Genomic DNA, 15,551 nt, shown 5'->3' on the forward strand with positions numbered 1-15,551 from the left:
CTGTTCAGGTTAACCCTGACATCATCTGAAAATCCACTCACCTTTTCAGGTTTGTCCGATTTAAATTCAGTTTCTGCACAGGATCCGTCCTGTGTGATAAACTCTTTGAGGTCAGCATAAGCTGTAAATGACTTAAAGGCATAGAACCACAGCATCATGAAATATAATGATGAATAAAAGGTTTTCAAAGAGAGCACTGTTAGTCTGTTTATATACCAAAAGGAAAGAGGGAAGGTGATGAATGAGAATGAATGACACATTTAACCATTAAAAGGCTGATGGCCAGTGACACAATTTTGCATCTTTATGTCCCTCATTTCACCAAAAGTGTAGTACTTAGATCATCATCCTGTCATTATTAGCTGTGAATGGTTTCAGTATGTTGACATTGTATTCATTCACTGCTTCTTTCCCCTGTTAATTGTGTGAAGGAAAGGGCAGGATATGTGTGTGTGTTGGTGTAAAGGTGTAGGGAACCAAATTTACTTTGGGATGGGGAGGAAATGGGTTAGAGATCTCAGCTGAGTCAAGTCACATCTGTTTTTCTAATTTGGTTTCTCACTTGCTACAGTTGAATCTCTCTTCAATCAGTTAATATCAGTGTGCCTTCTTTCTGAGACCAATATCCTGCATTGACAGAAACATGGAGGAATTATAATAGATCTCTTTCATCTTTTTTATTTTGCTCGCAAGCAATCATCTTTGTTTCTGAAAAATATTTTTGCTGTTCCTCATTGACCTCATAATCTTGTTTTTGGTCTCAAAGTAATAATGAGAAGGAAAGATATCAACGCAAAGAAACACAGATATTTGGCAACCCGTAAAGAGATTGTAAATGTTTATATATAATATATTTTTATTTTTCAAAAAGAGAAGAACATCTAGATATTCAAAATCATACGATACCACAAAATACATCTCAGGTACATGATGAATAACTCAGTCCCAATTACAAAAATGTACAGGGCCTTTTGCTTTCCTGACCCTGCCTTCTATCAGATAGAACCTCTGTAACTTTCAAGAGTAGAGGAGGAAGGAGGGTAGACCCCATCACAGAGAATGGAGCTGTAAAACCCCTTGGTTGTTCAGGCCCATGAGAAAGCTTGACCTGGAAGCTTTTTTATGGGGCAGGAAATACAACATCACTAGTTTTATCCTTGTTTTGTCAAGGTATTTTTTGTGTTTGATTTCACTGGGTTTTTTTAGTTCCCTCACAGCCCAGACATGAGTGGTAGTCACCCAAAGACTGAACAGCCCCATTCATCCCTTAGGCTTCAAGTTCCCAGCACAACACAGTTTCATGTCTTGACCTATTTGTGAGAGAAGCCCAGAATACATATTGGAGTTATAATACTGAGACCTTTTGAAATAGCCTTCACATGATGGATCTATTCCCACTATTGTCATTGGTCACTATGATAGACAATAATAATAAAATAATAATAATACATAATAAAATTTATTTATATCCCGCCTCTCTACAAAATGCATTCGAAGCAGCTAATGCAATTGAGGCGGCTGACCTATTTTAGGCCTTGGGTTTGGATTCCCCACACTATGGCTAGAGTACATTGTGTCATGAAGAGACTGTAGATGGATGCCAATAAGCACTACCAATGAAATCCATCCCTGTGGAACTGATGTACGAGTGGATTGATATGTATATGGGCCATTAAAAAAAAGTATCTCACCACTAGGAAACCAGACAAGCACTTTATAGTCTTTCTCTGATAATGGCAGAATAGTTATCCATGCTTCCATTCAGAAAGAACTAAGTCCACTGCCACTTATGCTACTAACTACAGACACAGTACTATCCATCTGGGCCTTACCCTTGAATTGGCAACGATTACTATAGGGCTGAAAGAAGGCTTGCAATATACAGCACCACTTCCATGCAAGGCTGATGGCTGAAGGAGAAAAGTTCAAGGTAGGATACAGATACCACATATTCTTCTGATTTTGGGAATCAGGACTAGAAATATAGCTCATACTGAGTCAGATCATTTGTCCATTCAGCTTACTGTTGACTACACTTGGCATCCACAAGCTGATGGGATCTATACTCAATATATGTGGAGGGCACCAGGCTAGGGAAAAGCTGTTCTGCACTGATAGAGAGTCTCTCTCTAGTGTTTAAAACAGAGATCTTCTTAGCCCTAGTGGAGGATGCGAGATTGAAGCAAGGACCTTCAGCAATCAAAGCATGGGTTCGAGGCTGTCAGTATGTGCACAAAAGGGGACAAAAAGAGTATGCTAATTCACATGTAGAGATGCAAATTTGGAAAAGATTCCCATAGTTTAAATAAATGCACACAGTCATATCACTGTAGTGGGAAAACTATGACCAGGAGCCTACTCAGTTTGCTGTACAGAAGCTAGCCACTGATGGAGAATTTCAAGATCTCTGCTAACCTTTCTTTAAACCATGCTTATAATAGTCTGGATTGACCTTCAAATAGAACACCATCCTCTGTAAAGCATGACACAACATAGTCTCTCTAGCTCTACCACTGAGCTATAGTGCATCATGAATTCTATCCTATGTCATTGCTTCCTATAGAGCTACAAGGTCCATCTATGTCTGTGTATCTTATGGTTGTGGAAAACCACTCAGGACATTGACTAATCACTACGTGATCCTTCTGAACTTCCAGGGCAGCTGCTCTGGCTATAGGAACAGTATCTGAGCATCTGAGCATTTAGGCTAGCTTTGTAGATTATGGGAGATTATGAGAGTCCATAGGGAACCCAGGAGGGCATCCAAATGGGGAAGGCTGCTGTCTCTACCATGGAGATGGCTAGGGACCTGGTGCCTGACAGGTGTAATCTGTGCATGAGTAAATGTGATCCAGAGGCATAGACTATCCACACAATGGTCATATGTGAACCCACATTCAGGCAGATTATCTCATACCTCTGCTTGTAGTACTCTTGGCAGGAAAACTGTGGGGATGTGATATACATGGGGCAAAGGAGCACTGCTCCCATAGACATGGCCTACTTTAAAACAACTAGGTAGGGAAACTTCTTTCTCATTACTTCTTTTCTGCTATTTTTTTCCTATTGAAAAGATACAGTGGGTGCCTTATAAAAACATCAGGAAGAAGCACACCATCACTTGACTGCAGAGTCAATGCAAGAGCATACATATATGAAGACAAACATACACATGGGCCCCTTTCTCAGCAATTTTTTTAAAAAAATGGGACCATATTTTTCAACTGAGAAAAGATGGAAGGGACAAACACGAAGGGATGCTTTAAACTTCCTCTTTCCCTGTGTGAAAAGCAACAGGAGTTTTTCAGTAGCCATCCTCCACTTGTAAAAACATTAGCTCTTCTATCCCATTTTTGATCCACTCCTGAGCCACACAAAGGAGTGAACAGCTGGCAGTGCTGGCCCTACCATTAGGTAGACTAAGGCAGCCTCCTCAGGCAGCAGGTGGTAGTGTATAAAAATGTGTCCTGTCTTCTACCCTGTCTTAGCTTTTTTCCATCAACTCCCAACACCTCATGTTGAATCAAGCTTATGCTGCCACTTATCAGTTTCTATATTGTGTGTGTGGTGGTTTTTTTTTTTTATCTCTATGTGTGTTGAAATGTAACTACCATTTTGTCCTTTACTCCAAGAAACAGGATTTCTTGCACTGGCCTTGTAGCTGATATCCATAAGGTGTGTAAGGAGTAGAGTCTGACAGAAGTCTGTTGCTGATCATACTGCAAGGTGGGACTTGAGGTTCAGGAGAAAGCAATGGATGCATGGAGGGTGATGCATCCAGAGGCCATGGGGTTTCTAGTTACCTATATCTCCACAAGCCTCTGATCAGAGCCTGAAACCATACAAATCCAAAAAATAATATTGTTTTACTGAAGGTAAGAGTGGAATCAACACTGACGTAGCAAACAAACTACCATAAGAAGCTGAAGTGTTAGCTTCTTTTACTTCTTCTAGCTTTAGAGAACAGGTTTCATATCTTTAGAGGAAAAGGGATTGTCCTTCTCCAATCCAATCATGGAACTGCCCATTTCAAAGATGTCTTGCAAGGTTTTCCACACTGAGCTGGCACATGTTTCTTTCAGAAGTAGGAGCTAAGGCACTACCCTGGCACAGCCACTCAAGTGGGTTATTGGTGTCTTTTTCCCAGCTATAGCCACTGATCCTGGAGCACAAGGCACCAGAGCTGGTCTCCAAAGGCAGGTCTGTTCTCTGGACATTGCTGAAGGTCACAATGATGCTGGGTATCTGGCTTGAAGCAGATGGCTTGTAATAAGAATTTTCCCTTCGCCATCCAAAAACATTCAGATCTTCACCTGTCTTAAGTATCAAAGAGAAAATTTAAACACATGATGTGCTTCAGTTGGCAGCAGCCCATGAAAAGAGAAAACAACACATTATTTTTGAGACGGCACTCTGAGGAGTTATCTTGCCAAGTCAAAACATGTTTCAGATTAATATACACAAGAAGAGTGAAGTAAGCTAAGAGAGAAAAAACAAAACAAAATAAGCTACAAAGAAGAAAGAGAGGCAATTTTATTTATGGCAGTGGTGATGCATGCATGCATAAGTGGCACTATGTATGAAAGCTAAAGTATTTGCCATAGCACAACGTATTTATTCTGCTGATAGTGGCAGAAGCAGAGCTGCACATACATGGACATTGTGCATTATGTTTATGTACAGAACATTTCACAATGCTGTTGCACATGACACATTGTTCACTGCAGTTGTCAATTTCACATTGCACAATGGCACCCAGTCATTGCCATGTGCTGTGCAATGTTGCTAGTCTGCAAGAGAGCTGCGTAATGCTGGTGCAGCATCTCTCCACATTTAGGCATTTACACTATGCTGAGAATATGTTGGGCTGCAGCCATTATCTGCTGGGGATTATGAATAATGTTTCCTCAATATTCCCTAAACATTTTTAATTCCATGGGTGGGAAGCAATTTTGGGCCACTTTCCTATGCTTTAAATGTTTTTAAAAAGTAAAATAATTATAAAATGTATGTTTTAATAATGTGCTACAGTACTAAAGTTAACAGTGGCATATTTTATAAATGCACACCATCCAACTGTATCTACCTAGCATGGATAGTCCTGATTAATCTGTTCTCCCATTTTTCCAGCTGCTTTAAAAATGTCTCAATTTGTCTCCTTCTCCCATTTCCCCCCTTTGTGCTCTGCTTAATTCAATTGCTGCAAAATGAGTTCAAAGTGCAAAAATTGTATGCAATCCATTGACACAGCAGGGGCGAGAGGAGAGGAGAGGAGAGGAGAGGAGAGGAGAGGAGAGGAGAGGAGAGGAGAGGAGAGGAGAGGAGAGGAGAGGAGAGGAGAGGAGAGGAAGGGGCAGAGTCTTGCCCTTTCCTGTAGGCTCAGGCAAAGGTAAACTGCTGCAGACTCTCCTAGCTTTTGTATTCTTCCTTATTAATAACCTTTGCTATCTTGACCACACTTTGATGTTGCTGGGATGTCCTATTTCATCTTTGAAATACTGGAGACTAGAGAGCCAGCCTGGTATAGTGGCTTGAGTGCTGGACCATGCCACTGGAGACCAGGATTCGAATCTGATCTTTGGCAAATCACTTTCTCAGCCTCAGGGGAAGGCATGGCAAACCTCCTCTGAACAAATCATGCCAAGAAAACCCCATGATAGGGTTCGCTTTAGGGTCACCATAAGTCAGAAATGACTTGAAGGCATACGTTATCAACAACAAATGAAAATTGTAAAGCAAAAACAAACACTAACGTGGCTAGCTAGGCTATGTAATGATTCCAAGTTTCACTACAGATGATGGTAGAATGGACTGAAGCACTAGACTGCAGATGGGAGTATATACTATTTTTGAATTCTCCTGCCTGCAAGAAGAAAACAAGTGTACCACGGATAAAGAATACAGCCTAATCTTTTCATTCTGCCACATACAGGCCAGACCCAGTTTGAAACTAAGGACTGGGGGAAAAATTAGAGATAGTCAGCTTACATTAACTATCATTATTGTGTCAAACTGTTGTGGAATCGAATTATCTGAGCATACAGCTAAGGCCCCATAGGTCTTTTATTCAGAGCAGGACATTTTTGGCCAGTCAACCCAATCCACTGATGAAAATCCATGTACAACTGTAGCCGATAGGAGTGCACATTTGCATCACACCATTCATCCAAACCTAATTATATTAGATGAAGGTATCTTTTGGTACCTTTATATATCCACTTGGGACTGTTCATTATTGCACATGCCCAGAGGTTTAAAAAAGGGATTGTGTTGGTGGCTTGCATCTCACTGGAGCAGTGACTCCATTCTAAGTTTTACTCTGAAATTTAAAGGGCTTGTCCAAGATGCTGAGCCTGTTTTGAGGATAGCACTTTGGGTAGTATCTTGGATTGCTCCTTTAACATTTGGACTAAAATTCAGAGTGGGTTGCCCATCCCGCCACCAACGTAGAAACAAAGTAGCTGTCTCTAGTCAGTGTACTGCATACAGTAGATCAAGCCATGTTTGCTAGCTTGCCAGTCTTTATTACTTCCTCCTCTGATTGTTTTGGTTCCTGGTTTTACTGAACATTCACACCACAATCTTTGCCCAAGATTCATTAGCACAGGCCATCCCTTTTGTGTGCACTCTAAATACACCTCCTCAGTCCATCCCAATGGGGACGCAAACAACTTATGCCACAGACTGTTAAAACAAACACACAAAATTGGAACGTAACTTACCAGACTATCTTCATAGTTATAGGCTCCAAAGGGTAAGTCCTACACAAACACAATTAATAATTGTACAAAATTATCCACTCATGGGAATAAGTTCTATTTTGTTGTTGAATAGGTTAACTGGAATAGTCGTCTTTGATCTATACATATATCTTAAATAACTAGCCTGTTCCAGTACATCTTAACTAAGAGGTAAATCTCACCGAAGTCCCAAATAAGTTGCACAGCAGAGGAATCTAAAATTTGTAGCTTAATCCTACACATACATATGGAGATATAAATGTGGCTGAATATTTTAGCATGTACAGACCAGCAGCTTTATTTGCATGCATGTGTGATTGGACTGAAAGTTGATTTTGGCAACAAACCCGAGAATTGGGAACAGAGCCTGAGAGAGAGTGAATTGCCCTTTCCTACTAGCAAGCCATCAATCAAAATGAATCACTTACTCAATAGTAAAGAACAGTAACAGAGATTAACATGTAAATCACTTCCTCTCAACCAAGGGTCACACAGTGTGTGTGTGTGTGTGTGTGTGTGTGTGTGTGTGTATATATACCCACTCACTCCCATGCCACCATTCTCTGAAGATGCCAGCCACAGATGCTGACAAAACGTTAGGAATAAACTCTTCCAGAAAACAGCCACATAACCCAAAATCCCCCCAAAAACTATGGATTCCGGCAGTGAAAGCCTTCAACTTCACAATAACATCCAAAATCCACAAAACAGTGATATCTTTATTGGGCCAACCAAAATGCATAATATACATAAAATACAGGTCAGTTGACCAAATAAAGGCATCACTGTTTTGTGGATTTTGGATGTTATTGCACTTTGAAGTATGACCAACATGATACGGTTTGTTTTTGTTTTTGCTCCAAGAGTGGATTCACCACACAATTGACATGGAAAACACCAGCTGTCACTAATCCAAAGGGACATGAGGGGTAACCACAGCCTCCCTCTTAAGGGAAATGGGTCTGTCCTCTAGTGAAAGGAGACCACAGAGTGAGGGGAGACCTCCTTGAACAGAACAAGACAGATTTTTAAAAATAGTTTTGCCTCTTTTAACCAAGAAAAATGCCAGAGTAAATAGACCAACCTCCCGAAATGGACAATGCTTCCAGCATTGCACTGTTTACATTTACATCAGGAAGTAAATACTCAGTTATGGAATGTAATAATGTGTAATGCTACTAACATGATTACTACCATGACTGCTGCATTTCAGCACAGAAAGAGACAGGTATTTGAACTATATGGAGTACCTCTATTAGCAAGAGGTTAGTGTATGGTAAGATGGTATTTCTTTTTCTGGTATGTCTAATTCCTGAAAACATTATGCTACTTTTTCAGCTTACTACTAGAGGAAAATAGAAATCCGTGATATTCACCTCCACCATAGAAATGTCATCTGCATCCACGGAAGTCTACAAAAGAAGAGGGAGGGAAATACAGTAGCAGCAGTGTCAAATTGTAGCCTAGATTATTTTTGCACTTGTCACAACATATTCTACCCATCTCTGACTGCAGCAGAAGCAGGCTACTTTAAAATGAATCATTGCCCCCCTCCAAAAGAATTCTTCACCCTCCATGAAATTTTCCTTCTTCCTTGTAGTAACTTAGAAATTCAGTTGAGTTATTTAGAAATGCAGTTTAGGCTTCCAAACAGAAGGGGCCGGCAAAGTGGCGAAGGGAATGTGAACACAGCAAATAAAAAAGTTCTAGATGAGAATGGTTTTTAGTGTCTTACTCTTGGTGATGTTAGAAATTTGGAGACTGAAGGAAATTTTATTGGGGAGCAGCATTCTAACTCAGATGGCCAATGCACTCATCCCTCCCATAGCTACAGCCATGTATAGCATTCCCCTCACTAATAATAAGTTGTGTTGGGTGCAGTGAAACTGAGGTCTATGCACTGAAATACATACATACATACATACATACATACATACATACATACATACATAAAAGCCATAGTAGGCAAATGCAGCTCATGCCCCAACTCCAACAAGTCCAAACTGTGAGCACACAGAGCAGAAAGCAGGAGAAAGGATGAGAAGGGGGTGTTGGTGAAAGAGCAACAAAGTACTGAGCACAAAAGGAAGCACTTTCACAAACAAAAGTGCCCGACAGGAGAGAAAGGTTATAGGCTGAATGAAGTGCACTGGCGGAGATGAAGAGAAGAGGGGAGAAGCTAGCAACAGCCCTGGCTGCACACAGTTGCTTTGTTCCCTTCTAGCCACTATTTATAGGAATGCATCATTTATGGACATGGCTGCGGTTACAGGGAAGCAAAATAGCCATTTCCATTTTTCCAAAACAAAAGTCACCATATGAAGACAAGCAATAGGGGGAAAATATAATAAAAATATAAATAAAGCAAGGCAAAAAATAGTCCATTGAAGCTGAAACTTGGTATGAGCACAAGAATAACAGAGGATATTGGAAAGCTAGGAATAGAATGCTGGAAGTTATTGTTTCTGTGTTTAATTCTACCTGTGTTGCCACCTTTTTGCTCTCACTTTGGTTGAAGTGCTCAAGAGTCTTTTCCCCAGCAAGGACACCAGTGGTAAGAAAGCTTTACCTGTTAAACTTGTGCACATCAAGCTGCTATCCAAAATTCAGGATGAGGGCCCAATAAACAGATGTCACTCTGAATTGCAGTTATAAACAACTCCAGAAGAGTCTAGATTTTGTGTGTGTGTGTGTGTGTGTGTGTGTGTTGTACTACCATTGTTCTTTTAGGCTGAGTGCTATATTATAAAAAACATCATGTTCTGAGTAGGTATGCAAATCTTTCTTTCTGGTATGCAAAAGCAAATAATTTCAAAGGCTTTCTACTCGCTGTTCATTTTTCACACTCTGGGACTGTGTGTGTAATACTAGTTTGTACATTTTTTTTAAAGAAGTTTTGCCCAGAAGCCAGTGTATTTTGTGCAACGTAATGTTGGTTTCTACACAAAAATGTTGGCTTTGTCCTTAAAAATGTACGCTTTATGAGGTCCCAAATTATGAAAAATCTTGCAGTAGCTATCCATTTTCTCACCACATTATCTTTACATCTCAAGGCTTCTTTTCTTGTCAAGGATTTTTTAAAAATTGCAAGGATTCTTTACATCGCTAGTTGTGAGATGTGAGAAATTGTCAAGACCTGAGAGTGACTGTTGATGGAAGTGTGACACATGCATAAACAACACAGTGCTTTCTTTTCTTTCTTTTTTTAACAAAGCCTGATCTATCTGCCATGAGCACACTTTCCTTTTTACTTGTCAAACAGTGACAGCTTCTGAAAAGCCTGTTTTCATCTGTGTGTCGTCATCCCTTACATTTTGAGACAAGTTGGTTTTCAATTAAAATGCATTTGTTTTCCAATGTAGCAATCCCACTCCTCCTAATATTAGTAGTAAAAGACATCCAGCTTTCCGGTGTAGCAGAGATGGCCAAAGGCCACAGCAAATGTAGGAGAGAAACATAATCAGAGGTGAGAGTCACTTCTCTTTTTAAATTAGCAAGATAAAATACACAGCAATCCCTTGTCAGTTAATGCTAGAGATTGTTGCAATTGGGCCAATAGGCAAGAGAAGCAGGATAAGGTTGGAGTAATGTCACAAAGGCACTCGTGTCTGCATAATACACAGATTTGCTGTACTTTCTATAGAGGAAAACTGGTATGTACATTGGATATTTCTCATGAATGGGAGGTCATTCACAGATAAAGCACTTTATTTAGCTCTATTTGTCTTTCATTTACAGGGCAAGGAAAGAAGAACAGGCAAAAATGTTCCAAAGTGGAATATGATATGGAATAATGCAGAGATCGTTGAACCTGTATGATCTGAAAATACAAAATTTAGTTACCCTTTCAAAAATCCCCGAATCGTGGCTTTTCAGTTTAGATTTGACTTTGATGTCATTGGTTTCAGCTGTGTCTTCACCCATTTTGTAGGAAACTGTCCCACTAGTGCCTCTGGAATTCATGCTACCGATGTCAGCTTCTGTGTCAGTCCAGTCCTGCAGTGGTATGCCAACAAGAAAGCTTTAGAAAGTTTAATTACTGTCTAACAAGCACTTAAGATAGACACCAAATGAGGCTAATAAAAAAAAAAACAGAAATAGGAAAAGGTTATCAAGAAAGTCTGTCACAGGACCAGTTTATAGGATCAGCAGATTCAAGCAGAAAGGCAGTTTCTGGATTGTGCCCGTTGAGGCTGCTAATGGGCTTTGTATGTATGATGAATATATAAGTGCTCCTTCAGGGAAAATAGAACTCAAAGAATGGTATTAGGGAGAACATTAGACTTAAACCTTCAACTGGTGTGCTCATCTGCATACTGGTTAATCTTCAATCCTTGGCATTACTTACTACCACTAATAATTTGCACAATTCCTCTATATCAGCAACAGGGAGCACATGGCCCACCAGTTGTTATTAGACTGCAACTTCCATCAACCTTGCCTACCATAGTTAATGGTGAATAATTATGGAAACTCCAGTCCAATAAGTTCTGGAGGGCCACACATTCTCCTCACCTGATGTACATGTCCTGACTGTCATCAGGAATTCAGGGGACAAGGGGAGGCTCCAGGGTAGGGAGTGGGGTTGGCCCAGCCACATGCAATCACTGTGGTGGGTTAAGCTGGAGTGGCAGAACCACAGAAAGATCATTTGCTCTCAGAACGTGGAAAAGTTACTATTTGAACTACAACTCCCAGAATCCATACTAGCCATGTTGGTTGGGGATTCTGTGAACTATAGTCCTTTTCCAATTTCTGCTTGTTATTTTCGATGAGCCCTCTTCAATGCTGGTTTCAATCAGTTGTATAGCAATGCACTAGTGCTGGGAGATTCTTTTTGAGCTGGCAATACGACATGGTAACTAGCTGGATCAGCTCTGCTTCCAGCTCATAAGATCACTTTCAACAGATATATCTATATCTGAAAAGGGACAAGGTCTTGTGTAAAGACAGTAAAGAGTCTTAATGGGGGCAGTTTGGCTTGGACCCTAGCAGCTCTTTGTCTTGCACTCATTTGCACTAGGTGAGTTGCCTTGATCAACAAGGTGGCTCTCTGGAGCATGAGGCCCTTGGGGGTGGTGGTCCTTTGGTGGGTCAGTCTCACCGCTCGCAGTTTCTGGGTGGAGGTTCTGGTTTGGGTGACTGCAACTTAAATTAGAAGTGGGCATCCTATGGCCATCAAAATGTTGTATCACAAGTTCCAGAAAGTTTGCCAGCACAGCCAGCGAGGAATGCTGGGAGTTACACTCCAGCAACATCTGGAGGGCCACATGAGTCCTGTACACAATGTAAGTCATATTGAGTAGTCTTAACAACAATAGACTCCAGGAGTCCTGGTGGCACCATGGTTAAGTGCCTGTGCTGCAGCCACTCACTCACAAACCACAAGGCTGTGAGTTCAATTCCAGCCAGGGGCTCAGGGTTGACTCAGCCTTCCATCCCTCTGAGGTTGCTAAAATGAGTACCCAGGTTGATGGGGGCAATTAACTTACAGTTGTAAACTGCTTAGTGACTGCTGAGTGCAATATGAAGCGGTATATAAATGAAGCTGCTATTGCTAGACTCTGTTCAATCAGCTGTTGAATAACTTATTCATTTATGAGTCAATATGTAGATAAATCCCATTAATTCAATGGATCTACTCTACTTGGAACTAATACTTAAGCCTGAGTTTCAAGATTTCTTGGCCTATTAGCTGCCAAGCCTCTATGCGGCTTCCTAACAGACTATTTGCTTAGTGTTGTGAGGATGAAAACCAGAAAGGGCTCCTGCACCTTTAATGGTTGTGTGGTTGTTGTTGTGTGCCTTCAAATCATTTTCCTCTTAACTTGTCATGAGGTCTTCTTGCCAAGATTTGTTCTAAGCAGGTTTGCCTTTGCCTTCCTCTGAGGCTGAGAGAGTGACTTGCACTAGGTCATCCAATGGTTTCCAGAGGAATAGTCTCAAACCATTATACCACACTGGCTCTTCATGGTTATGAATTTCAAAAGGAGTTGCTTCTCGACCTCCCAGAAATTCACAAGTTTTATTTCTGACAGTAAATGCTTTTTCTCCTTCTTCCATAGGTGTGAATGACAACTATAAGGCAGTAATATAGCCATATAATGGCACATTGGTAATGTACTGAGAGAATCCATTGAACACTACTTTCAGCCCCTGTTGAACCCTTTTAAGAATGAGGAGAGAAAAGGAAACAAAACTTTTGTTGGTTTCAGGTCACTTACACTGTCCTATGCAAAATCCACGAGACTAATGCTCCTACTACATTAGAGCATGAAAAACAGACAGAACCCAGGAACTGGCTTCTGTTTGCATGACTGCATTACTCTTAACTCCCCATTCTCATGAATAAGGAAGGACTGAAAGATATTAGAAAGAAACAAAACAAGGAGCATGGAAAAATATTTATGGATGTGCTGAAATAGTTGTCTCACTTCCACATGGGTATGTTACATGGAAACAGACCTTTAGTTTGGTTTCTGTTAACTAGATCTGCTTTGTTAGATTTTAATCAGGGATTTAAAATATATGGCATTCAGAATCATCACAGTTAAAAGCCCCTGCAAGAATTCAGGGCATTTTAGCCTCTCCTAAAAAAACATTATCTTTTTTTTAAACAGCTTAGAGGACATAACAGCATTTTTGTGTTTTTCGAGCTTGTCTTAAAAACATACACATACACACATAACTGACTGGCAAAACCCCTCTATACTATCATGCCTATAATAGCATAGAAAAAGGTGCCAAAATTCAGAATTGTTTCCAGCCTCTGCACAAGGAGTAAAATTTGGTGGTACTTAGCAGTGAAGCAGCAAGCTGTGAAGAGCTTCTGGAGGGGAGAAATGATCCTTTGATGGATTTGTCAGTTTGACTAGATTTGCCAGGGAATTTCTTAAATGTAGAACGCTTTACAAAAGTATTCACCTTCCATTAATAAACATGTGTCTTTCATCATGTAAACATTTCCAGGGATGCTATTATTGTAGTGATAATAAATTGCCTTCAAATCAGGACTCTCTTAATGGGTGCAAGGAATTATCTTATGAACTAGAAACACAAACTTTAGGCTCTGATCACATAAGAAAGAGCCTCTAAGTGACCAGAAGCCTCCAACTTTTTGTAACAGTTGCTGTTGCTGGTAGGTGCTAAAGTTCCACTCCAAACCTCCAGTCTTTCTGTACTGTGTTGTATTGCATGCAATTTTAACGCTGACCTGGACATGGGATGGGATCAGGATGAAACAGGTTAAAACTGATTTTACCACAAGCAAAATTGCTGCTGCATTGCCGCCCAACCATCACCTGTCCTCCAGCAGTGCTCTGGCAGCTGATTTTGAAGCATTTATGAGATCCAGTAATGGTTGCAATCAGCAAGAGCCTTCTAAAAATTCAGAGTCTCTTTTCATGTTTCCTAAGTCAGAGCTTAATAATAATGGTTTGTACCTTTCAGAGAGATGCCAGAGTTTTCTAGCTCTCTTTTGGTCCCAGCTGGATGTTCCATTCCAGTGGTGAACAACTGTAGCTCCCCAGATATTTCAGCCCACAATTGCCATCAGCTCTAGCCAGCATGGTGAGCAATTTTTGGAGCTGCTACCCAAAAAGACCTGTACAACCCTAGTAGCTTAGCCCCCATTTTGGCTATTTTCACATGTTCTGTTCAAACAGATGCAAGTGTGACTGAGAACAGTAATGATGTTGGGGTGGGAGATAGTCATGTTAGTATATCCAAGAAAAAAAACTAACATGGGCCTGTTACAGACTGCCAAAATAAAAGCTGCTTCAGGTCTCTTTGGAGGTATGCTGTTTAAATGATGCATGCACCCTAAGAATCCGGAAGCTGCACCAAAGCTGCACTCCAGTGCTTAGGAATGGAGTGTGGCTTTGACATGACCTCCAGACTCTTAGGACCCATGCATCATTTAAATAGCATACCTCCAAAGAGACCCGAAACAGCTTTATTTTGGTAGTCAGTAACAGGCCATAGTCTTGTCACACCTTAAAGATATAACATGTTCTATTTGGCACAGGCTTTCACAGTTTTCAAGAATGGCACCTAATGAAGAGGGCTGGTGTCCATGAAATATCATGCCAAATTAAAATTGTTGGTCTATAAGGTTTCACAAATCTCTTTATTCTTGAGGTTTCCTACAGCAATTCAGTGTTCATAGGGGATGAACAAAAAACATGTCTCAGTAATACAGCATTCAAACTGTGAATTGAAGAACTATCATGATATATCTGCAAAAGGCAATACTCTTTTGCACATATTTGTTTATGGAGAGTAGAAAGATGACTCCATCTGTTTGCCTCACTCCTCCTGCATTGCTCATATCCTGATATCTCCATTCCCAACAGTGCACATTTGGCATAATGTCAAAAAAGTAGAATAGGCAGAGCAAGTCCCAGTTATTTTACAGCCTGAATGAATGGGCAAGATGGCCATCCAGCTCCACTGCACAAACAAAAGCAAACTGGACTCACAGTGGAATCTTTCTCCAATACTGGCAATGGAACAGTGTTCTCCTCCACTGCTTCCTGAAGGTGAATGGACTATAGGGCCCAGGTGGAGAGGGCTGCAACTGCTAGCTACCAACATCGTCTGCTTGAGGCTCTTGTTTCACTATGCCACATAATATGGCTACTTCAGGGACAGTTATATGTGCATAGATTTCTCTTTTTAGCTCTCATGCTGAATGTGTGGGCATCTCAGGGAGCAGGCACAGTCTTGACCACACTATGGACGTAAATGTTTGTAAAGAGTGACAGTCTGCAGTTTAAATATACAGTCGGCCCTTCTTATACACAGATTTCT

At 40.7% G+C, this 15,551-nt stretch overlaps 1 protein-coding gene across 2 annotated transcripts in view; it reads right to left on the reverse strand.

Annotated features, from left to right (window-relative positions):
- Window positions 1-911: 911 nt before the first annotated feature.
- OPN4 (opsin 4) overlaps window positions 912-15,551 on the reverse strand; it is a 70,627-nt gene continuing 55,987 nt past the window's right edge. For both annotated transcript variants that reach the window (XM_042456000.1, XM_042456001.1), the window contains 4 exons: window positions 10,584-10,736; window positions 8,117-8,152; window positions 6,723-6,761; window positions 912-4,317 (listed from right to left, as the gene is read on the reverse strand). In XM_042456000.1, coding sequence (XP_042311934.1) covers window positions 4,030-4,317; window positions 6,723-6,761; window positions 8,117-8,152; window positions 10,584-10,736 — 516 coding nt within the window. In that variant the 3' untranslated portion in view covers window positions 912-4,029. The remainder of the gene's footprint in view (window positions 4,318-6,722; window positions 6,762-8,116; window positions 8,153-10,583; window positions 10,737-15,551) is intronic.

Source organism: Sceloporus undulatus, chromosome 3, assembly GCF_019175285.1.
Source record: "Sceloporus undulatus isolate JIND9_A2432 ecotype Alabama chromosome 3, SceUnd_v1.1, whole genome shotgun sequence".
Taxonomy (NCBI): Eukaryota; Metazoa; Chordata; class Lepidosauria; order Squamata; family Phrynosomatidae; genus Sceloporus; species Sceloporus undulatus.